Source organism: Glycine soja, chromosome 20 (assembly GCF_004193775.1).
Source record: "Glycine soja cultivar W05 chromosome 20, ASM419377v2, whole genome shotgun sequence".
NCBI classification, from domain to species: Eukaryota; Viridiplantae; Streptophyta; class Magnoliopsida; order Fabales; family Fabaceae; genus Glycine; species Glycine soja.
In genome coordinates, this window is record NC_041021.1 from 40271738 (window position 1) to 40294537 (window position 22800).

The following is a 22800-nucleotide window of genomic DNA, read 5'->3' on the forward strand; positions in this document are numbered from 1 at the left end:
ATATTAAAAACTAAAAAAAGTTGAAGCTCTCATCCGTGCCCAAGATTGATTTAGATCTGCTAAGCAAAATGTTATTAACTTGCACGTTGAAATAAATGAAGTGCAAAAGATTGAATCAAATGTGTGATCTCTTATATCATTTTTTATATTTATATAAAAAATATTAATTATTTTTTGTGCTAACAGGTTGTGCTTAAATTTTTAGAATTGTTTGGTTTGACTTTAAATACGGTCAATATTGAAATTAGGATGCCAAGTGTTAGAACAACAAGTGTTGGGACGATAGTGTTGAAACTTCTTAAGTTACTTACAAGTACATTGTTATTTGTTTTATCTTTTTTCATATTTATTTTTTCTTTATGTCATGTTTATAATATTAATGGATCATATTTTGTTTATTAGTTTCAGCAAATTTGGTTTTAATAAAGCTTATTCAAGGAATAGATTATGAGAAATAATTATAATTCAGACTACTATAATAAATCTAGTTAAAGAATATTTTTGTTTTAATTTATATTAATTTATTTTAAAATATTATATTGATGGTATTAAATAAATCAATTTTATTAATTTCAAACATTTGAAAATAATTTGTTAATTGTATTAATATTTGAATAAATTATGATATAAAATAATAATTCTAAGAGAAAAGAAAGATCAAATTAAAATGAATAACTTGATAGTTTGAATCAAATCAAATCATTTATGAATAAATTGAATTAAATTAAATTAAAAAAATATAAAAACCAAACCAAATAATTTAATTTAATTAAATTAAATTCTAAATTTAACCAAAATTAACCCAAATCCACCCATCAACACTATAAAATATAAATAAGGTGCCTTGACAGACAAACCGCATTCATGATGTGTACTGTATTAAATTAATGGGGATGGTTCTAGAATGATAGGTGAGGTGGCACTGGCAGAAAGAAACGTCAATGATTTAAATTCTAGCTCGCCGTGTTGACAGGGAGAGAAGAAAGCTGCACAGTTAAGCTAGCTTCCATTCGGTTTGATCGTTCTCTCTGAACAACCCCAGCCATGGGAGGAGGAAATGGACAGAAGGCCAAGATGGCTCGTGAGAGAAACATGGAGAAAAATAAACCTGCCAAAGGTACTATAAATTCCTTCTCGTCTCATCTTTTCCTTTTCTTTTTCTCCGCAAACTCTCTCTTTTCATTTTTCTCACTTTTTAGGTAGCCAGTTAGAGGCCAACAAGAAGGCCATGAACATCCAGGTGCACTTCTGATTCTTAATTTGTTTTTCTTTTTTCTATTTACAATCATTCGGTTTACATAAGTTTTGACTTCGATCTCTTGCCTTGTTGGAAATGAGTGCAGTGCAAGGGGTGCATGCAGACATTCATATGTACCACATCGGAAGTTAAGTGTCGAGAACATGCTGAAGCCAAGCATCCCAAGGCTCATCTCTACACTTGCTTTCCGCATCTTAAAAACTGACTACTTATTATATTACATTGCAAAACCATAACTTGTACTTGTGGATGCACATTTCATTGTAAAACCACTCTATTTAATACTGATATATGAAACTATCTATCAAAAAGTCCTCAAATGTTACCTTCGGAAGTTGATTTGGGATTATGATTATGATTATGATTATGAATGAGTTTGATTCCCTTACCCCCCAACTGCCCTTGCAATCTTCTTAATTCTTTTTATTTTTCTCATTTTATTGCATCACACTATCAATGATGCAATCACTTTTTTTTTTTTTTTTACTATTTTGTTTTTCTTATCAATGATCACCAATCTCTTTCCATCATGAATTTGGTGGGGAGACTAGGAGGGACGGAGGGTAAGAAGGCTAAAAATGGAACAGGGAAAGTATGGAGGTTCTTTCCACAGCTAGCTAGTACCAATGCAATTGCATAATTGGCTTATTAAAGTTAACTAACGTTGTTTAACTTGAGTTTTCCATTGAATTGAGTTGGAGTTCTTATATAAAAACTGTTGCATATAAAAGTAAGTACAAATAAGGCTGCTTAACAATATAAAAAAAAAAGATCAATATTTCCTAGCCAAGTTCATGACTAATTGCATACAACCAATTGAACCAAACTCTGACACTTTCTACAAGTGACTATTCACAGATTTTTCCTCCATTTTCCCATAAACCACTTTAAGAAAGTTCATCAACTTCAAATATAATAAATTGAATTATTAATATTATTCTTCAAAATAACGAATCTGGCCCTGAAATATCATACTAAAGTACAGTATAAGTTTGCAAGTTCCACCAACATTTAGCCCACAAGAGAGAAAGTTGGTACGTACATGTTCCTAAAGAAAGTTGATCAACCCAAAAGAGGAATGATCCAATCTTGCCCATGCAGACTGCCATTGATGCACAGCATCTTATGCGTTCATTCACAGTAAAAAAACAAAGTCCACAATTTTTATTTTTCATAAGGTGAGAAGAAGACATTAATCAGTAATCACGTTTATGACTATGTCCATAATTCCAGACATGTTAGTAGTTGGTGCTCCCATTCAGGTATGCAGTCAATACTGTTTCCTTTTGTAATCATGTAACAACTAACAAGTAACAACAATAAACAATAAGTACTCCTAACTCATAAGTAGAGTAACCAAGTTCCCGAAGATGGTGTGGGTGAAGTACCCCCCAAAACGAGCCGAGAACACTCTATCTCACCACTTACAACAGTACTAAACTCACAACCAAAGCGTGACTTTTCCACTCATCTCCAATTGAACCATAACAATTTGACCATGACTCACTCTTCCTTTTCCGACTGCTGCCAACTTAGTCCACTTTTTCTTCTCTTCTCTCTTCTTTAGTCCTAACTCTTCACCTTTTTTTCTTCTTCCTTCCTCTTTATAAAGTTTTGCTTTTTTTTTTCTTTTTTACTTTCTCCCACTCACCAAAAAATTTGCTCACAAAGGAGGAAGAATGACACCTTTCATTTCCCTCTCTTTGTTGCTTCTCCTTCCCAATTAACCCCTCCTACCCCTCTCAAACAACTCTGAAGTTAATTTAACACTAGGAGCTTCTGATTGTCTTTTTAATCGACCATCAATTTCATACTCAACTCAACCTTTTCTTTGGAAGTCACGACTCGAGGCTTCTCCCCAATTCTTGTGTAAAAGGAGAAGATTGGGTTGACTATGGAATTGGTGGTCAATAAAAGAAGATAATCACAAGTTCTCTTGTGATAAAATTACCTAGGAAATTTCTGACTTCCCTTCCTAACCTGTGCCTGCCTACTCAATTGAAGTTGTTTCCAAACATGTACCTTTTGAAATTTTTTTAAGATTTATACCCAACTTTTTTATAGATGAAGAGTCTGGCAAGCTAAAGAAGAATGAGAAAGAGATAGCACCTCCTATTCTAGCGCGGACATTTTCAGCTCTCAAATCTAGAAAAGAAAAACTATTTTCTACATGTTTTGTTTAGCTTGTTCACTGAGTTGAAAATTGGTTAGTTAAAAATTAGTTAGATTGTTAGGCTCTCTAATGAGCTCTATAAATACAACCTAAATCCTGTCTCATTCTGTATCTTTTTTATATTGAATCAATGCAATATCTTACTTATATGAAACCCCTGTTATGATCTTTGAGATCTATGATGTGTGATCACATCAACTTATAGTCACTTAATCTCCTATCAAAATTATGATACAATCCAAAAGAATTTATGATTTTAAGTTTTGCAAGTTCCACCAAACATTTAAATGATAAAATAATTGGTACATGTTCCGAAAGAAAGAAAGTTGATTAAAAATAATAATAAAAAAATGAATAGTCCAATTTAGCCATTGCAGACTGCATTGATACACAACATCCTATGTGTTCATTCACGGTAAAAAAAGAGAAAAAAAAAAGATTCACAATTTTTATTTCAATTTAGTGGAGATGTTAGGTGAGAAGAAGACACTAATCAGTAATCACGTTTATGACTGTCCATAATTCCAGACATGTTAGTACTTAGTGCTCCCATTCAGGTATGCAGTCAATACTGTTTCCTTCTCAAGTAACCATGTAACAAGTAAAAAACAACAATAAGTGCTACTAACTCATAAGTAGATTAACCAAGTTCCCAAAGATGGTGTGGGTACCCCACAAAACGCGCTAAGAAGACTCTATCTCACTACTTACAACAGTACTAAATTCACAACCAATGCGTGACTTTTCCACTCATCTCCAATTTGAACCGTAATATAATAATAATTTGACCATGACTCACTCTTCTTTTTTCCAACCACCGCCAACTTGGTCCACTTTTCTTCTCTTCTCTCTTCTCTAGTCCTAACTCTTCACCTTCCTTCCTCTTTCTAAAGTTTTGCTTCTTTCTTTCTTACTTTCTCTCACTCACCAAATAGTTTTCTCACAAAGGAGGAAGAATGGCATCTTTCATTTCACTCTCTTTGTTGCTTCTCTTTCTCAATTACCCCTTCCTTTCCCTCTCAACCAACCCTGAAGGTATGTCCTACTGCTTCATTTCTCTGCCTTTCCCTTTGCTTTTCAATTGTGTATGGTCAATTTGGTTTCTCAAAATTCATAGCATCTGAGGAACTTACAATCGAAGCTCTTCTTAAGTATAGATCATATGTTGTTTTTGTTTCAATTGTTTGGTTTTCTTATTTTTGTTTTGGGAATGAAAATAATTAAATACATATTGTGTTTCAAAAATTAGCAATTTTCTTTGGCCTCTTCTTAGCTAGCAAACAGACTTTAGCCTGGCCTTAATAGTTTTGATTTGATCCAAATAATTGTGTAGGGAACGCTCTGCATGCTTTGAGAAGCAGGATTTCTGATCCCAACAATGTGTTGCAGAGTTGGGACCCAACACTGGTTAATCCCTGTACTTGGTTCCATGTTACTTGTGACTCCAACAATCATGTGATTCGCTTGTAAGGATCCCTTTGTTCTTTTCTTTTCTTTCTGTTAGTTTATTCTTCAGACTTTTTTTTAGTCTTTTTGTTACAGTAATTGGGTTTGGGCTTTCTAATCTGTTGTGTAATCTTTGGATTTCAGAGACTTGGGCAACTCTAACGTTTCTGGAACTCTGGGCCCGGAACTTGGCCAGCTACAGCATCTGCAGTACTTGTATGGTTTTTTTCCCTTGCCCTGAGAAGTTCAGATATGAGCTTCTTTGTTTTATCTGTTCTTTGATTTAAAAACATGTGCCTTCTGACATTATTCAAACAGTGAAATTGAACATGCTAGTTTTTGGATTTTATTTTGTACTTGTCACCGTTATTTTTTGTCCCGGGCTAGAGTTTGGAGAGTACCAAATTATGAACTATTCATACAACTTAAACCTATCTCACACATGTTTGGAGATTATTTATGAGGAAATAATCACTTATTTTTCTGAAGTTCTCTCTAGTATCTGATAAAAATCAAGCCATTATTTCTTTAAATTAAGCTGAACCAAACGCACACAGGAGCAAATAGATGCTATATTTGTGCCTAATAAAAAATGTATTTAATTTTTTTTTTGGAGGGGTGGGAGTGGGGGTGGGGGAGTTAGTTTTGCAAAAACAGATTATCGATAAGAGATTCTGCAATTTCTTGGTTACAGGGAGCTCTACAGGAATGAGTTAACAGGGAAGATTCCTAAGGAACTTGGTAACTTGAAATCACTTATTAGCATGGATTTGTATGATAACAAGTTGGAGGGGAAGATTCCAAAGTCATTTGGAAAGTTGAAGTCACTTAAATTCCTGTAAGCATGTCTATGTTGTTTTGCCAAAATCTTTTATTTTGTTCTTGATTTTTATTCTTCAGTGACATGTATAAATTGCTGCCTGTTTTACTAACCCATTTGCATTGATGAATTAGGCGGCTGAACAACAACAAGTTGACAGGATCCATCCCAAGAGAACTTACTCGTCTCACTAATCTCAAAATCTTGTGAGTTTTCTTTTCTTCTCATGTTCTATTCTTGTTCTTTTATTTAACTGATTGGTTTATCAACTAATTTTAAACCCCAATTTTGCAGTGATGTTTCCAATAATGATCTCTGTGGAACAATACCAGTTGAAGGCAACTTTGAATCTTTTCCAATGGAAAGGTATAACAACCGTTTTTTATTGTTATTCCATATTCTTAACAACTAATAGTGGCTTAACAGTTCAAACATGTTTTGACAAATATGCAAAACCTAGTCATTTACTTGCACCAAACATGTAAAAATGCCAATACCAAGACTCATAGTCGTGGTCGTTTTTCTGTTGGATTCTTAAGAGTCATACCTGAAAATATCAAGGGCTTTCTCGCACTTCATTTGTGTAACTTTCATGAAGCAGTACCTAATTATGCATCCTAACAAGTAGCATTAATTTGGTAGTGTCTAGCTTATTCCTCTACTGGATAGATGACCACATTTGACATGCATGCATGAGATATAATTGATTTGAATGAAATATCCAAAAGATAAAATACACTATTATATTTGCTAACTGTCTTACTTGTTACTTGTTAGAATAGCCAGTAAGAAACTTGATTGATAATCAATATATGGCAGCATAAAATCTTCACATGTTAAATTTGAAGCAGGAGTAATTTAAATTTCAACATGTTGCTATTGTTATGTTTACGATATATTTCTCCTACTCTTGTTTCAGTTTTGAAAACAACAGGTTTAGTGGTCCCGAGCTGAAAGGACTTGTTCCATATGATTTTGGATGCTGAAGAAAGATAGAAATCGCATTATTATCATCTAAACAGACTACAATGAAGAGGCTTAGTTTACGTAGGGAGGGAGTATCACAAAGGGAAAAGCTGGTGTTATTTTCACATCAATATTTCCTCACCATTTTTACACTTTTCTTAATTGAAAAAAAAAAAGAAAAGGAAGTGTGAATTGAAATCTATGTTTTTCATATTTTATTATAAAAAGGAAGCTATGTAAGAATGCTCTCAAAACAATTGTATGTAAATAACATTATTGATGTATGCTTGACCCGAATATGAATCTAAAAATGTCAGATTTGCATGTCTAGTTATATAATAACATGATTGAACCGCCTCTCTTTGATTGTTTGTAGCATGGCATAGTTTTGTAGTAAGATATAAGTGAAACTAAAATATCCATCTCTCTCACATCATTACAAGTAAATAATATAATTATATTTTTTCTTAAAAAAATATATCAAAATAAAATTTAATGTTTTGCGTAGAATATTATATATTTTGTTTTTTTTTTTTACTTCAATCTTTTACATTTACATTGTTAAATTATTCTATTTAGGATAATTATTTTTAGTTGAATGAGATATGGTTATAAAAGACATGCAATAGTGTGATAGCATGTAAAAAAAAAAAAGAATGAGATAATATGTGTTTTTATTTTAACTTAACTGTATACACATGTAATATTGCACAAAAATTAACGTGACCGGTGCAACAGCACAAAAATTAATGAGATAAAAAAAATGACAAAAATTATAAAAAAAACCATAAAAAGTTTTAAAGGAATAAAAACTTAGTTTGCCCTTAAAAAATAATGTATTTCTCTCTCGGAATAATATCATAAATTTTTATGGTACTAGCATAGAAAAACATAATTCTTTTTGGTATTAGCAAAAAGTTTTTTTATGATATTTATATTTAAAAAATCGAGTAATGAGAAATATATCGTGCATGGGGAGGGGCTTTACTGCCAATTGCAAAATCTTGTTTTTCAACTTTGGCGACCATATTGTTCAAAATCAAAGATGAAATCAGGTAAAACACTTGAGGACAACGCGTTAGGTTGAACATATACGTGGCACAAAAAGAAAGTTGGGTGTTAGAAATGTGGCACAAAAATAGCATGCATCCTTGGCCCCATTTCCTTAATAATTAACAATTTATTTACGTAAGACCTACGTTAATTTATTGTTAGTTCTAATGAAACTTGGTTTTACATGTGTTATGTTTTTAATCATATTATTGGTGTTGAATGTTGATTGTAAAACTTAATCAAATTTCAAAATACAATTTCAATTAAAAAAGATTATTTTCAATTGCTAGTTATAATTAAATAATTAAATATTACTAAACACGCAAATAATTAATTAAATATTACTGAACTCGTAAATGAATTAGTGTGAGATTATTTTATCTTAATAAATCGTTTTGGGTTTGTGTCCTATATTATGAGAGAATTAAAAAGTAATTAAACCCTTAATTACAAGGTTCACCGACTCACGAGGTTGAAGAAGCTGGGTATGTTTATGTTTACATTTGCTTAGAGCTGAACAAGTTGGGGTGTTTAAAGCCGCAAAATTAACCCTTTTTCTCTTTCTCTTTTTCCTTTCCACACTCCAGAAAATTCCCATGAACTGGGAAGTGTTGAGAATTGATCACTTGAAATAAAGGTTCATACATTTTCTGGTTGCTGAAGGCTTCTCCAAAACCCCAAACCCCAGAGAGAGAGAGAGAGAGAGAGAGAGAGAAAGAAAAATGAGCAGTGCTTTTCTAATGAACCCTGCCATGATTCAGAGGCAGTTGATATTGGTGAACCGTGCCATTCATCCCATCAAAACGCCTTCTTTTCTCTCCAACAAAATCCACTCTAGACCTTCTTTTCATTTCCTGATGAGGAAACCCGGACAATATGGAATCTCTTCATCTTTTTCTTCTTCTTCTTCTTCTTCATCTACTGCAACTTCCATTTCCAAGGTTGGCTTTGTGAGTTGGTATTTGGGGATGATCAAGTCGTGGCCAATTTTGACAAAAAGTGTTACTTCTTCCCTTATTTACATCGCTGCTGATTTATCCTCTCAGGTACCCCTAGTGTTTTTTTAAGCCAGTCTCTTTTGTAATTGTTTTTTTTTTTCTTTGGCCTCTGAGATTTTGTTATGTGAAGATTGGTAACTGATAAAAGAAAAAGGAAAATGCTTTAGGTTTATGTTGAAAAGGAAACTGTTTTCAGTTGAGGCCATGGTTGTTGATTTTTTGCGTTACATTTCTTGTTAAACCTGTAGGGTTTAATATGCGACTTCTGGTATTGCCTTGTCTAATGCTGTTGTAAATTCGAATTGACTAAACTGTGGTCTGTAGATTAGATTGTCATTATAATATGGAACTTTGCAACTCCTTAGCTGTGAAACCATGATTCCGAGAGTTCTTGGTTCTCCTTGCCCTTTCTTCTTCTGCTTACAGTTACGATTGTTTCATTAGTTGGACTTGGACATGATATGTGGAATGAAAGTTATGGAACTGGGAAATTATAAAACTGTCGTCATCTGGTGAGAAGTAATAGCATGAATTGTGGAGATGCATTTAAAGAGACCTCGAAAGAAATTGTTTTTATTCTATTTGGTCATTGTGTGTTAATCTGTCTCTCCATGATTTTCATTGTTGCTCTAGTACACACGTGGTTGGGTTTGTCACTCTGCCAAGGGATGTTTTGGATGTATGCTAACTTTTAGCAGTTCAAATGCTTCTTCTTCTTTTTTTCTCTCTCTCTCTTGAAACGCTAAAATCATTGTTTGAAATTTCCTGTTGTCCAATATTTAATTTGTAGTTATTAATACCAACAGGGTTTGGGTCTAATGGATGGGGCTAGTCCCCCTCAAAGTGATGAGTTACGGTTCAAATCCCTACTAAAAGAGATACCCACATTTAGTGATTGACCATGACTTAAGTAAGATTGCCTCATGGAGGATACTTGAGAGAAACCAGAAATAAAAAGTTGTAGTCTCCAATTGTCTAATTGATATTTCTTTTGGACACATAGATAGTTAATTGTTATCCTAAAGAGATGCCAGTGTGCACCTCTTTAATATTTGGTGAATACTTGAATGAATAAGTTCTTTTTGTTTTCTCATTCACCTAGCAGTGCATTGGATGTAGAGAACCTTGTCTTTTGTTTTCTCTTGATAGATAGATCCTTGGTCGTGGCCTTGTTCCCACTTACTTTGTATTCTATCACATCATTCACTTTCATGTAAAGTTTGTTGATTTTCCATGTTTACTCTAGCTTGGGCCATCTTTCAACATACTGCACAATCACTATGGATCATCTGTACATATTTTGCTTCTAGGGATTTTGCTGGGCTAGAATTTACAAGTTATATAAGCTACTGGAGTGACTTACCAAACATACTCTTATATTGGTTCACATTCTTGTGCAGACATGATGCCTTTTTTATTCTATTGAATAGATATTGTCAACTCATTCAGTGGCTTCACTTGGTTTATACTGTGTACTTAATGTTCATTTTGTTGTCAGACATACTCATGGTATTTATTTTGTTATTTGTTCAGACTATTGTGCGAGAATCATCAGAACCTTTTGATTTTGTAAGGACTTCACGCATGGCAGGATATGGGATTGTCATTTTAGGACCATCGCTGCATTTCTGGTTCAATTTTGTGTCAAAGCTTTTCCCAAGGAGGGATCTTTTTTCTACATTGAAGAAAATGGTCATGGGTCAGACACTTTATGGACCTGCCATGACTGTTATTTTCTTCTCCTTGAATGCACATTTGCAGGGTATGTTCAATTCTCTTAGCATAATATTTATCATGCTTCTATTTGCTTGGCCATGTATTTCAAATTATCATGCTAACAAGTCTGGCTTACAACACAAAAAAGGCTAAAGATTAAGGATGTTAATAATTCTTTAATTAATGATGTCATTTTAAAACCAAAAAAATTGAACCAGGCAACTTGAGTAATCTCTGGGCTTTATTAGTATGTTCTCTTTTTTTGAATCCTGAAGTTCTTACTGCCATCTCTAAAACACTATAAAATACACCTGTTATTGCAAGTTTACAATGTGACTGCATTTTTATGGGCCCTGTGACTTATTTCTTTTTAAATGTTCAATGTTATGAAATTTTGGACTTCCTTCAAAAGGCTGGCTTTCAAGATGCAGGGAATATGCCTTGTACATGCATCTTGATTAATGTTATGTTGCAAAGTGTCCATGTGGTGTTATTGAATTGCACTTTACCTTGCAGATTTTTTTCTAACATGTATTTTGTGTATATCAATGTTTCCAATTTTATGCAACAGTTGTTTGTCTGTGTTTGTGTATTAAGCATTTAGTATGAAAAAGTCTCTACTTAAGTGAGAGGGGACCAATGGAAAGGAAACAAGGAGATGGGGGAGTTATTACTCATTTCCCCTTGTTTGGATGTTAAAGTGAGAGAAGTAGGGAATAAGAGTCATTCTCTGTATTTTACTCCTTAATTTGACCAGGAAATAGGGTAAACACTTCTCTCTTGTACTCCATCCCTTCCCTTCCAAACGAAGGTTTTGAGCCACTTATCTTTTCCCTTTCTTTTTCTTATCCTCATATCCGATCACTCATACATGGCATAACTGAAGAAGGGAAGAGAAGTTTGACAAATAAGGTGGGAGTGGGAGTGAAGTGGATTGTTGATATCCGGATATTGTTGTGTCTACAACTTTTTTTTTTTGTCTATATTGGATTAGCATGTGTTGCACTTTACCATAGTGTTTGGTTGGAGAGGAGGGAAGAGGAGAGATCTTCTTAAGAATAGCTTGTTTGGTTCAACGTTTGGCAGGGAAGGGGAAGTGAAGGGGCTAAAATCCCTCCCCTCGCTATTTACTCCCTTCCAATATTTGAGGATTTGGGTGGACGGAAAAATACTTAAATCACTTAAATTGTGTTGACTAAATTATCTTTAATTTGAATGCTTGAATTTTATGGCTTTATTTGTCTACAATAAGTGTATAATAATAAATTATTTTATTTCCCATATCCTGACCTTTCTTAGAACCAAACAATATGTATGAGTCCAAAATTTATGAAAAAAATAAAGTAGTGTATCAAGAGTCAAGACCATTTCACATTTTATTTTCTGATTAATTCTTTATGATGTGCTAAACAGTTTCTTTTGGTTGCCAGGTGAAACCGGCTCAGAGATTGCTGCACGCTTAAAACGCGATTTGCTTCCTACGATGTTAAGTGGAATTATGTACTGGCCTATATGTGATTTTATAACATTTAGGTTCATTCCTGTCCATTTACAGGTACTAGTTTATTTCTTGTCTTTCTTGTCTCTTCAGCATGCATGCTATGAAAATTAAGTTCGGATCGTGCATGAGATGATTAACATGTGCTGCAATAAACAGCCCAAAAAGATTTTCATTCTACTTTTTGTTGTTGACTCATGATTTTCTGCATTGTTTCATTTTGGCAGCCATTAGTCAGCAATTCATTTTCGTACTTGTGGACCGTTTATATAACCTATATGGCAAGCCTAGAGAAAGCAACTTGATCACTCAGTATCAGCAATGCCAATTTTTGTTTCATGATTGAGATTGGAAGCAAGCTGTGGGATAGAGTCAAAACTTTTGGGTGTCTCCAGGGAGTTCTGATCTCACGTTGTCCATGGCTATGCTACTGACCAGGACACTCAGTTTTATCCATTTTTTTAACCTGTATTCCTCTTTATTTGCTTTTGTAATGTAATCCTTTTATATGTATGGAACCAATTTGTAAAAGCTATGTTTATTTTTGTTAATTGAAGACCTTTTCTTTTTCACGAAATGCATTTTTGAATCATTCTTGCGAGAAGGAGTTCCTTCTCGAGTAACACTGCATTCTTACAAATACCATTCTCGTATTTTTTTTTTTGTACGATAACATACTCGTAATTACTTGAACTAGAAAGTACCAATGAAAAAAAAATCAGTTGATACTTTTTTTAACCAGAAAGGACTTTACTTAAAGGACTGAGCCTAGTATTAAGAGTATCATTATATATAAAAAAAAATAGTTAAAAGACTAATGCCTACAACATCCATAACTATAATGATTCTTTCATAAAAACATAAAGGGAAAATTATTTATTTTTCTAAAACAATAGAGCATAATAATTATGAAAATTTAATGAGTTCTAATAAGTTAGGAAATATTTTGAAACTGCCACATTGAACTAAATTAAATTGCATGTTATGAAACAATCAATCTTATTTCTATTCTCTTCATCCTATTTCTATCCAACCAAATAGGGTGCTATTGTTGAGCTGTGCAACACTTGTGCTGTGGCAGGTTTTTCTTTTTCTTTTTGCTAATATTGTTAGCATCACTTTATTATGTGTAACACTTGTTAGACCTAATGGAGTTGCGCACCCCACATGATATACTGGTTTCATCAACAAAGCCAATGTCGTTTCATTACTCAATAGTAAAGCTTAATCTAGTTTTAAAGGATTATTAATGATATCTGTTGCAAAGCATCCAACACCTTTTTGAAACCAACAAACAAGTTTTGATGTGAACCAAGATATCTCTCAACCCAAAGCTAATCCCTCAAGGTACTGAGATCGATTTAAAGGATTGATCTGTCCCAATAAATATTTTTCCATATGCAAGAGTCAAGGATCGAACTGATAACCACATGCTTAAATAACAAGATTATCTATCAATTATGACACACTATGTTGGTAAAGCCATCAAGCAAGTTAACCCCGAGAAAAATTATCTCTGAATCAGAAATAGAATTGCCTGGCATGGAAGGTAGATACCATAAGACTAACATGAATCAACAACATTGTCCAGAAAATCCTCTGATATGGCTTAGTTTGGTGGAATAATGATGAAGCACTACCGTTGTAGACTTCAGTGTGAAACACGAGCAGCAAAAAAGATGCAAAAAATAAACAGTCAGTAATATACAATATCTTGAACTTGCTCATACCTTTAGCCCTTTGATTCATTGTCTTATTTATTTGAAATTAACCATGAGAATTAAGAGTATGGAGTAAGGACAGTTGTCGCAGTAGTCGAAGATCAAGTCCAAAACCTGTTGTCAAATACAGTTGACCGGCCACAGTTGAGATTTAGAACTTGGAATTCAACATTGTTATATTTCATTGAAAATTTGTTGAACTAAAACAAGCACAGCAGAAAAGAAATAAAGATAGAAACAAGAAGAACTGGATACTATCGAAGAATGGTGACCCTCATGAAAGTATGAAACAATGAACTTAATCCTATCTAGAGGTTCACATGTTTTTTTTATTAACATGACTCACTCCCTGGCAATCATCAATCTTTATATGTAAAATGCTATAGTTTATTCTGTTTTGGTAAATTGTGCAGCTTCAGGAAAAGAGAAACCCAAATTTATGTCAGCTGAAGTAAACGCTTCAACATTCCTAGCTTACAACAATCGCAGATGACTAACTCCTGCCTTTTGATCTCATCTACCGGTAAATTTCTGATCTACAGCTAACAAAGGGGGCTTCACTCTTCAGAGGCACGTATGCAAATCTTCTCTAGTTGTATGGGCCAATCTGGTCCAAGAACTTGTGGATTTAACTCCATTGCAAGACGAAAATCTAAAACAGATGCACTGGCAGATCTTGTTGCTGTCTGCATACATCTTCCAGGTAGCAATACATTTGAACTGGTTACCAACTGTCTGTTTTGCTGTCTTAGATGCTCATTTCCAAATCTTGATCCAGCTAAATCCATAAAGGACTCAATCAACCTCTTCAGATACGAATCCAGTGCATTATTCAATAGATTTACACAATCCACTGTTGCAGTTAAACCCTCCTTCTCCAACTTTTGCTCCAAACAATTCCTCAAAGATCTAGTGTCAGGGAGATATCCATTGCTGTGACAGGTCTCTGGATAATCTTTGCTACATAATGATACATTAGAATGAAGTCTACGACCACGACCAAAATTCATGGATACACCGAGAGGAGCTGTAACTGGGCTCCTACTTTGAATGCTGGGGCTTCCAGCCATCTGTTCAACCTCTTCTCCCTCTTCAACAGAAATCGGAGGTCTACTGCCAAGGGAATTCAGTTCTGTTGCACTCTGCTGCTCCAGTGTCTTATATACCAATTCTTCAGACGCAAGACCAAAATGAGGCTTGCCCAGCGGCCCAAAAGCATTATGGCGTCCCTTGAACCTACAGTCTCGAGCAGCCAAAGAGCTGATCCTCCGCATGGAAGGAGGAAATGCTTCCCCAAACAGCGATTGAGCAGAGCCTCTCTGCGACCCATTTGAATCTTTTACACTGGTGGCACTCCCAACTCTTGCAGAGCCTCTCACAGGTGGGACTTTAGCCAGACAAGCATTCTTCAAAATTGCTCTAATGAGTCGATTGTGAAGAGGGATATTTTCCCTCCCAATTATCACAGTGCAAATCCTGTCAAACTCTGACTTGCTTATCTTTGAACTCAATAATCTTCGAAGCTGATCAAAGTACTTGTCAGCTCTTTGATGACCAACCTTCCTAACAATCAGAGCTTTCAGCTCCAATGTGTCAATTCGAGAAAAGCTGTGTTTGGATATTGTCATTTTGCCCAAGAACCTTCTCACAATCACTGAGCAAAACTACAAAATCATAATCTCATTTGCTCCAGCAGACCCCCTATATGATCCAAAGCAAAAGCTCCCTCTAACCCTAGTTTCCAAACAATGTCTCCATCTGTAATTCATTAAGTTTTCAATCAGAAACCATAATCGAATTCAACCATTCACTGATTAGAAATACCAAATCAGGGGACAATTGCTGAGAAAGACAGGGCACGCGATTGGGGGAAATTGTAAAACGAACAAATTTGAGAAATATAAGCACGATTATCAGAGAAGAAAGAAAACCCCTTGCAAGATTTTGAAGAAAGTTGGGAAATTCAATGAAGTTAGGGGAAATAAAGATTCGTACCGAAATGGGTCGCCGGAGGTGGGGAATTGACTATGAATGATGCTTCGGCGTGTCGCAATTGCTATTCAGGTGTGTGTTTCTTCTGATCGCGGTGGTTTAGATGAGATGAGAGAGACCAAACCCTAACACAAATGGATTATTGAAAAGTCTTGTGCTTTTCCAGCACCCTGTTCCCAACCGGCGCTCTTTTGTTGTTAAGTTTGTCGTTCGTTCCCTTTCCAAGCTGCAAAATTAAGCTAAATTAAAAAAAATATATAAAAATAGAATACATGTAAGAAGAAGAAAATACAATTCCCTTTTTTTTTTTTAATCTCAGAAATTTTAGGTTTCGTGGGTCTTAAAATTTAACCAAGTCAAGAATGCCTAAAAGACAACGCTTATAAAAAATATTTATAAATTATCTATTAATCAAGTCTCCAAATTAGTAGTAGGATTTGAACCCAAATGACTTTTGCTAAACCAACATTCGTCCAGCTTAGCATATAACTATGTATGTTAGATATGATCTTGAATTTAATCATTGAGGTTATATATTTGAGAGCATCTTTCGAAAAATTTTTACTTTCAAATTGAATCTTAATATCTTGAGTAATTAATTTTTGACTAGAAAAATACTTTAGGTTGAAAATAAGGATAGCATTCATGTGTACATGAATGTATTTTTTTTATCAACAAAGAAATAATACTCTGTGATAAAAAAAAATATGACTTTCATTTAATACATGAATTAGTTTTTGACAAAAAAAACTTTAGGTTGAAAAAAAAAATAACATTCACTCCTTACATGAATGCACAAGAATTTAATAGTCATAGTAAAATATTTTTCATACCATCATTTAATCATAATTTGCTTGTTAATATGATTTTTAAAACAATTATCATAAAAGTCAATAAATTTACATACATGATCAATTGTAATTGGATGATAATATAAAACTATTTGTAAATAATCCTTTTTCTCAAGAAGTAATATCTCATTCCCTAAATGCATGAATTAGTTTTTTTTTTTTTTTATCAAAAATGACTTTAGGTTGAAAAAAAAATATGATAGCTAGCATTTACTTGGTATTACTTAATACATAAATTGGTTTTTGACCAAAAAATATAGGAGTTTAAGCGTTCAATCCGCGAACATGCATAACCTATAAACTCAATTATTTATTTAGCTCATTTGATTGTCTTATTATTAAATGATCTATGGTGGATGTATTTAACATGCTTTCTCCATTGTTGTTTTTTTACTTATATTGGAATATGAAAGGAGTAAGATTGTTTCAACCTTAAAGGTCATTCTAGAACAATATTTATTCTAAATTATAAATTCTAACCTGGCTTTAAGTTCTTCCAAAAAATTGATTACATCTCCTCTTGATATTACAACTTCTGTTTTGTGTCTTCTAAAATGAGAACATTCGTAATTTTATGGCATCATCACCTAATCCATAAATGTGAATGGTGTTGCATATTTTTAAGAAATTAGCAATATGAAAATTTGGATCCCTCACATCATTTTTTCTAAATATATATTTTTAAAATTTCAATTTATATTCTCAAATATATATATATATATATATATATATATATATATGTATGTATTATGACTAAATATTTTTAATGTATTAAATTAATATTTTTATTATCTATATTTATAAATGTTCATGTAATTTATAAAATACTCACTAACAATAATTTTTTTCCATATCAATTCTTTGAACTTGGTTTTCGTTAAGTATTTTAAAAACATTCTTAATTAAATTTAAAGAGCTCGAAATCGAAATAATATTTTGAGAGAGAGTGTGAATTCAAAGGCCCAGTCCAGGGAGTGATAAGACCATCAAAAGCAGCAAGATGGGAGTTGGGCTAAGGTTTAGCCCAATTGAGATTTGACTTCAAGAAAACCCTAATTTGAGTATTTTTCTATAAATTGGTATCGGCAGAGAGGACGACCAGGGTTATTGTACACATTCTTCAGCAACTGCGTTTTTGGATCGGAACCTCTTCTGCGGCGTAGCAATGGGACACTCCAACGTTTGGAACTCTCACCCAAAAAACTACGGTCCTGGTTCTCGCACTTGGTATGTCACTCTTTCACTCCCATCGTCAAGTCATTTGCTTTTTATTCTCAATGTTTTCTTTTGATCCCTAATGTAATAACCCTAACTAGTTGCTTTTAATGTTTTATGTTCTATTTGATTTCTCTTGTTTTTGATTGTGTAATCATGTTGGGTAGGTTCGAGGAGTCATGCTAACATTAGCATGTGTTTTTGATATTTTTAATTTAGATTAGATTACATATTTGCTGCCGTTATTTTAACATCATATGTTTGGTTGGACCATATAACTTGAGGGATAACTTTATAGCTTATGGGTAGGTGGATTTGGCTGACTATATCAAAAGCTTACCCTTTTGATTTTACGGTGTCTATAAATTTGGTGTAGTTTAAGTTCACATTGTTATTGATTGAAAAATGTATTGGTTTGATCCATGTATACTGATCCAACCCAGTGTGAATTGTTTTGGATGTTGTTGTTGTTGCATTGAATATTAGATTTTAGGTTTGTTTATAGTTGTTGGGTGAATTTGGTGTATGCTTTGTTACATTTACTCTTTCGTAGTTCAATTGTTTTGATGGCCTTGTTAATTGTGATTGTTGGTTTCTTGTTCTCCCTTTCTCTTGCAGCCGTGTGTGTGGGAATCCACATGGACTGATCAGGAAGTATGGCCTTATGTGCTGCAGGCAGTGCTTCCGTAGCAATGCCAAGGAAATTGGCTTCATCAAGGTACACACTTGGATGTGCTATTTTTAATTTTATTCTTCTTACTAATTTAATGTGAATTTACCTGTATCAATCTATTGTCGTGCCATGAGTTCTTATTACATTTTTTGCTGTTGTTGTAGTATCGCTAAAAGAGCAGTTGTCAACTACGGACCAATATTGTGTTCTGGCACTAGGATGTTTTGAGGATGTTATGTTTGAAGAAACTTGAGACTTTCTTTTTTCATCTAATTAATTATCAGACGTAATTTGTGGTACTAAGAATACTTTTATATAAATTGTTTTGAACCATATTGGCTTCCCGTCTGATCCTTTAACAATTCTGCAGTGCATGCGTATCATACAGGTACATGCTTGTGCAATCTTGCATTCGCAACCCTTAGTCATTTTTTTGTGGGCATTTTAGTTGAATTTACGGCTCAAAACAATACGGCAAAAGCTTTTTTGATCTTGTTATTGCAATGGTCAGCATTTGAATTTGGAAGGCATGAAAGTTATATAGTAGGTTTCTAGTTCCATAATAAAATTCGTAAGCTACTGTATTTAGTGTATAAAGTCGTTGTAGGACGTCTAATCAACTGATACGTAGTTTTTGGTAAACGATGAGTGATAAATACTGAAATAATAGGCGGAGAAAGTTATTGTCATAATTCCATGCTTTCTTGGAATACATCTCGAAGAAATAAGTTTAAAAAAACTGAGAAATAGCATTAATTTTTATTTTTGCAAGTAGTCTTTGGATTTTTTCTCTGGACAAATCAAAAGAAGAAATTCAACTAGCAGCTAAACTACAACGATACATTCTGCTTCGATGTATTCCCTGGACCTTGTACAAATACCAACTATCTATTGGGTCAAGATGCATGTACAAATAGGAACTCACTTGTTTTGTGATTTTGAAGGAACGTTATTTGGAAAACGGGGTAGGGGCATCCCCCCATCTTGAAATTTAGTCATTTTTTTAAAGTTGAAACTCGTATTTATTAACTAATTCCGAACAGCTGAATAAAATTTGTATGTGCCTGCCCAACTCAAAAAATTTATATAAAGGGTGTTTCAATTGGATAAGGGCAGAATCAGTTGCTAACCATGGTTGTAAAGTGGGTAAATACGTGATACTGAGCCCGTTGCCGTGGTTTTAATGTATGTGTCGACCCACAGACATCCAGTCAGCCAGAGAGAATGAAAGCACATAAACGCTTAAGTTACCTGCATTATAAGTTGTACCAACTACTAAATGTGGAGCTCTAATTTCCTTCCTCTTGAAGGCAACTTAGCATCTTAACTTTTTTCTTTAATAATTCTTTTCATGCATGAATATGAATCCCTCACCTGCCATTCCTCCAATATTTTTATCATTTCTGGATTTGGACCTTATCCATCACCATAATAACTTTTACTGTCCATCCAACGAAGATAATGAAGAGTTGTTTTCTTAATGTTACCAAGCATCACTGCATTGAAACTAAAATAAATAGAATAGGGCTTATGTTTAACGAATCTCCATTTGGGTAATAGGTTGTTACTTGAAGTATGCAAATTATGCTATGTTACATTATTAAATTTCAATAAGATATATTTGTAAACAACTTCGGATTTTGATGGAAAACTGCAACTTTAAAAAATTGCAAGGGATAAGGATCCGTTAAAGTAGACTGATCCATAATAAAAGAGTGACTGCTAGCTGTGTTTTTTTATTGGTAAGATGTTGTTAAAAAGATAGTGAGGGGTGAAGTGATTAAATCTTTAGAAGAGTAAATAGTATATATGTATTGATAGTGTATTTTTTTTTAACATTATTCTCCAAATTACAATTTGGTATGTATATTATATGATAAGTTTGATAATTTTTACCTTAATTATTTTAAGAGTCATATCAATCATTATTCCTAATTGATTTTTTTTGTTACATTCTTTTTTTTCTTCAGAAATTAAATACAATTTTTAATAGATTTATGTGGTCCTTGTAATAACTAACATAAAAGAATAAAAAAATTACTTTTTATTTTGTTCCCCACTGCGAATCACCTAATTTAAGAGCATGGAAAGTTAGTTCTAAAGCCGTGCAAAAGGTCCCCTTCTAACTAAACTTACTGTATCACCCAAAAATGTTTCAAACGAAGATCTTATCCCTGATCCTATTCATTCCACTAGTACCTATTATTTTGTATCGCAGCTTCCGAACATAGCTTATTAAGAGTATCAATTAGAGTGATAATTAACCACAATTTCTAGTACTAGAATAAAAAGGATAGAGGAATTAGAAGAAATGCAAGAATATACATGGCTTTGCTATACGTTATAAGCAAGTGACAATCGTACAAGAGGTGATCTCTTAAATCGTATAGTGCATGACCTGTGAAAAGAATATTTCGTTATACAAGTAAGCTGTCATTTTCGAGATCTCTTTCTCCTAACAAAAACTTTGTACTGTTTTACAGATTATGATGATTGAACTTTTCACTGAAGTTTGTGCAGCGTTGATAATTATGGCCCAGTCTTTTTTCTGCACTTTAAGAAAGGAATAAATGAGGAAGGCAAGGCTCCCTGTATTAGTTGCTTATTTTGAGGGGAGATTAATATATTTATTACCAGAGATGACATTAACATTTAGAAACATTTCTAACTTATTTATGTATCATGATTGGTTAAGACTATAGACATGTAATGATCTCTAATAATTTCTCCTTCAATTGAACTTTTTTAATCAACATTCAGTAAAATCTCAGTTGTTAATTAATCATTACATAGTAATTAAGGAAGAAAGAGAAAATCTCTCAGCGATGATCTCTTGGAGTTTTTACTTTATGAATGTATCATATAGTATATTATGATATATGAAAATAGTTGATTTTATAGAAACTTAGAGTCTAAGAGTATTTAATTTATCTATTAGGGTAGGGTGGTACGAAATGTTAAGGCTCCTTTTTGCTTTTGTTTTGATTATGTTGTCAAATGTAGACATCCTCCAAAGTAAGAATGAAAACCAAAATGTTAAGCATTAAAATAGGAAATTGCATAGAATGGGGTTCTTTAAGTACTCAAAGAATTAGCTCAACAAATCAAATACCAGGAATCTTGAATCTTTTGCTTCAAGGTTTATTAACCTCAGCGTATTATAACAATAATAACCACATTTTTGAACATGCAGAATAGCCGCCAATACTGCACCAACTTTGAGCCCCAAAGTTGCTTATCACCCCCCCTTCCCATTGATAAAATAATCACACACTTTCCTTGGTGGGGTTGAGGTGGAAAGGAGAAGCAAAGTTGGAAAGCTATGGGACAGAGAGGAAGAATTATTTCCTTAAGCCCATAATAACTTTCGAAGCAAAGTTAATTAATACCCTATAAACGGACATCTTTGAGTGTGTGTTTACTTTTATCCAATTATTCCATTGAGTGTAACTTAAGTTACATGTCTCTAAAGAATTATGCCTTTCTCATCATTCCATGATACATTCATTTTCCATGGATTCGTTAACCAAATAACATAACCATATCTTCTGTTTTAAGTGTTTTCTAATGCTGAATGGAATTTACAATCAATAAATGAATGAATGTCAACTTGAAGTGGGGGCTTCATAAACTATTTATGATCAAGAATATGAACCTGTAGTTTTATAGTTAATATTATTTGGCAATGAGAAATCTGAAGCCAAAGTTAAGAAACTCAGGACTAAGCAATCAATGTCCTTCTCTGTTGAAATAGCTAGTTGTGGTGGATAATCATATGTTGGTCTAACTAATTATTGGTTAACAGCAAAAAAAGAAAGAATTCAACCAACCCCAAGCCCTATGTTTGTTGTAAGTTCTATTGCTTATAGGATCACCTGGAAAAACTATTTTGGATAGAGATGTTAAAAGTAATTATCGGTTCTGATACCACATTATCACAATATGGAACACATTTTTCACATAAATGAAGAGAAGGGAATTTTTGAGTAAAATTATACTACAAAGGAAAAGGGTTGCTTCAATAGTAGTGAAGATTTGGAATTATATACAATTACTCAGATTAAAGTTTTTGTCAAACCATTACCTTATAAGTTTCACAAATCGTGAGTATATATTACTTTAATAGTTTAATTAGCTCCTGAGCTCAACCTTGTTCCATCTTGGTTTTTAAACTACTTTATAAATACACCCCAGGTAGAATAACTGTGAACCCGTGACAACAGAAAATAATCATTTTAATCGAGCCCCTTAATTAAATAACTAAAGAACCACGCCCTCAGTATAGGAAATAGTCACCATCTTAAATATTAATAAAACACAAGATGCTTTCAGATCAAACAAGAAGTAAACACATTCGAGTGGAAGGGAAAAATAAAGGAAGTTATATAGTAGTATCAAATATTTGGAAGATATTTTATGT

At 33.3% G+C, this 22800-nt stretch overlaps 5 protein-coding genes across 5 annotated transcripts; 4 read left to right on the forward strand and 1 right to left on the reverse strand.

Moving 5' to 3' along the window:
- The first annotated feature begins 927 nt into the window (after positions 1 to 927).
- Positions 928 to 1646, forward strand: LOC114402639 (uncharacterized protein At2g23090-like). The gene is made up of 3 exons (XM_028365287.1): positions 928 to 1117; positions 1200 to 1240; positions 1344 to 1646. Exons 1-3 carry the CDS (start codon positions 1045 to 1047, stop codon positions 1461 to 1463), a joined length of 234 nt encoding a protein of 77 aa, XP_028221088.1. The 5' UTR covers positions 928 to 1044; the 3' UTR covers positions 1464 to 1646.
- A 2594-nt stretch (positions 1647 to 4240) lies between these two features.
- On the forward strand, positions 4241 to 7020 carry LOC114401344 (leucine-rich repeat protein 2-like). The gene is made up of 7 exons (XM_028363849.1): positions 4241 to 4466; positions 4765 to 4897; positions 5022 to 5093; positions 5572 to 5715; positions 5832 to 5903; positions 5992 to 6063; positions 6617 to 7020. Exons 1-7 carry the CDS (start codon positions 4388 to 4390, stop codon positions 6681 to 6683), a joined length of 639 nt encoding a protein of 212 aa, XP_028219650.1. The 5' UTR covers positions 4241 to 4387; the 3' UTR covers positions 6684 to 7020.
- Positions 7021 to 8167: 1147 nt separating this feature from the next.
- Positions 8168 to 12505, forward strand: LOC114401567 (PXMP2/4 family protein 4-like). Its single transcript, XM_028364106.1, has 4 exons — positions 8168 to 8762; positions 10248 to 10476; positions 11861 to 11985; positions 12156 to 12505. The coding sequence occupies exons 1-4, from the start codon at positions 8439 to 8441 to the stop codon at positions 12231 to 12233; spliced, it is 756 nt and encodes a 251-aa protein (XP_028219907.1). The 5' UTR covers positions 8168 to 8438; the 3' UTR covers positions 12234 to 12505.
- Positions 12506 to 13799: 1294 nt separating this feature from the next.
- LOC114403805 lies at positions 13800 to 15917 on the reverse strand. Its single transcript, XM_028366974.1, has 2 exons — positions 15645 to 15917; positions 13800 to 15407 (listed from the first exon to the last, which is right to left on the reverse strand). Exon 2 carries the CDS (start codon positions 15275 to 15277, stop codon positions 14207 to 14209), a length of 1071 nt encoding a protein of 356 aa, XP_028222775.1. The 5' UTR covers positions 15278 to 15407; positions 15645 to 15917; the 3' UTR covers positions 13800 to 14206.
- A 1644-nt stretch (positions 15918 to 17561) lies between these two features.
- On the forward strand, positions 17562 to 18715 carry LOC114401885 (40S ribosomal protein S29). The gene is made up of 3 exons (XM_028364464.1): positions 17562 to 17719; positions 18326 to 18425; positions 18545 to 18715. The coding sequence occupies exons 1-3, from the start codon at positions 17658 to 17660 to the stop codon at positions 18551 to 18553; spliced, it is 171 nt and encodes a 56-aa protein (XP_028220265.1). The 5' UTR covers positions 17562 to 17657; the 3' UTR covers positions 18554 to 18715.
- The last annotated feature ends 4085 nt before the right edge of the window (positions 18716 to 22800 follow it).

Bases quoted from the DNA above. Each gene is read 5' to 3' on its own strand.
- LOC114402639 (XM_028365287.1), top strand. From the start codon at position 1,045: ATGGGAGGAGGAAATGGACAGAAGGCCAAGATGGCTCGTGAGAGAAAC. The intron at 1,118-1,199 runs GTACTATAAATT...CTCACTTTTTAG, and splicing joins GAAAAATAAACCTGCCAAAG to GTAGCCAGTTAGAGGCCAAC. The intron at 1,241-1,343 runs GTGCACTTCTGA...AAATGAGTGCAG, and splicing joins AGAAGGCCATGAACATCCAG to TGCAAGGGGTGCATGCAGAC.
- LOC114401344 (XM_028363849.1), top strand. From the start codon at position 4,388: ATGGCATCTTTCATTTCACTCTCTTTGTTGCTTCTCTTTCTCAATTAC. The intron at 4,467-4,764 runs GTATGTCCTACT...ATAATTGTGTAG, and splicing joins CCTCTCAACCAACCCTGAAG to GGAACGCTCTGCATGCTTTG. The intron at 5,716-5,831 runs GTAAGCATGTCT...TTGATGAATTAG, and splicing joins TTGAAGTCACTTAAATTCCT to GCGGCTGAACAACAACAAGT.
- LOC114401567 (XM_028364106.1), top strand. From the start codon at position 8,439: ATGAGCAGTGCTTTTCTAATGAACCCTGCCATGATTCAGAGGCAGTTG. The intron at 8,763-10,247 runs GTACCCCTAGTG...TTATTTGTTCAG, and splicing joins CTGCTGATTTATCCTCTCAG to ACTATTGTGCGAGAATCATC. The intron at 11,986-12,155 runs GTACTAGTTTAT...TCATTTTGGCAG, and splicing joins TCATTCCTGTCCATTTACAG to CCATTAGTCAGCAATTCATT.
- LOC114403805 (XM_028366974.1), bottom strand. From the start codon at position 15,277: ATGACAATATCCAAACACAGCTTTTCTCGAATTGACACATTGGAGCTG.
- LOC114401885 (XM_028364464.1), top strand. From the start codon at position 17,658: ATGGGACACTCCAACGTTTGGAACTCTCACCCAAAAAACTACGGTCCT. The intron at 17,720-18,325 runs GTATGTCACTCT...TTTCTCTTGCAG, and splicing joins GGTCCTGGTTCTCGCACTTG to CCGTGTGTGTGGGAATCCAC.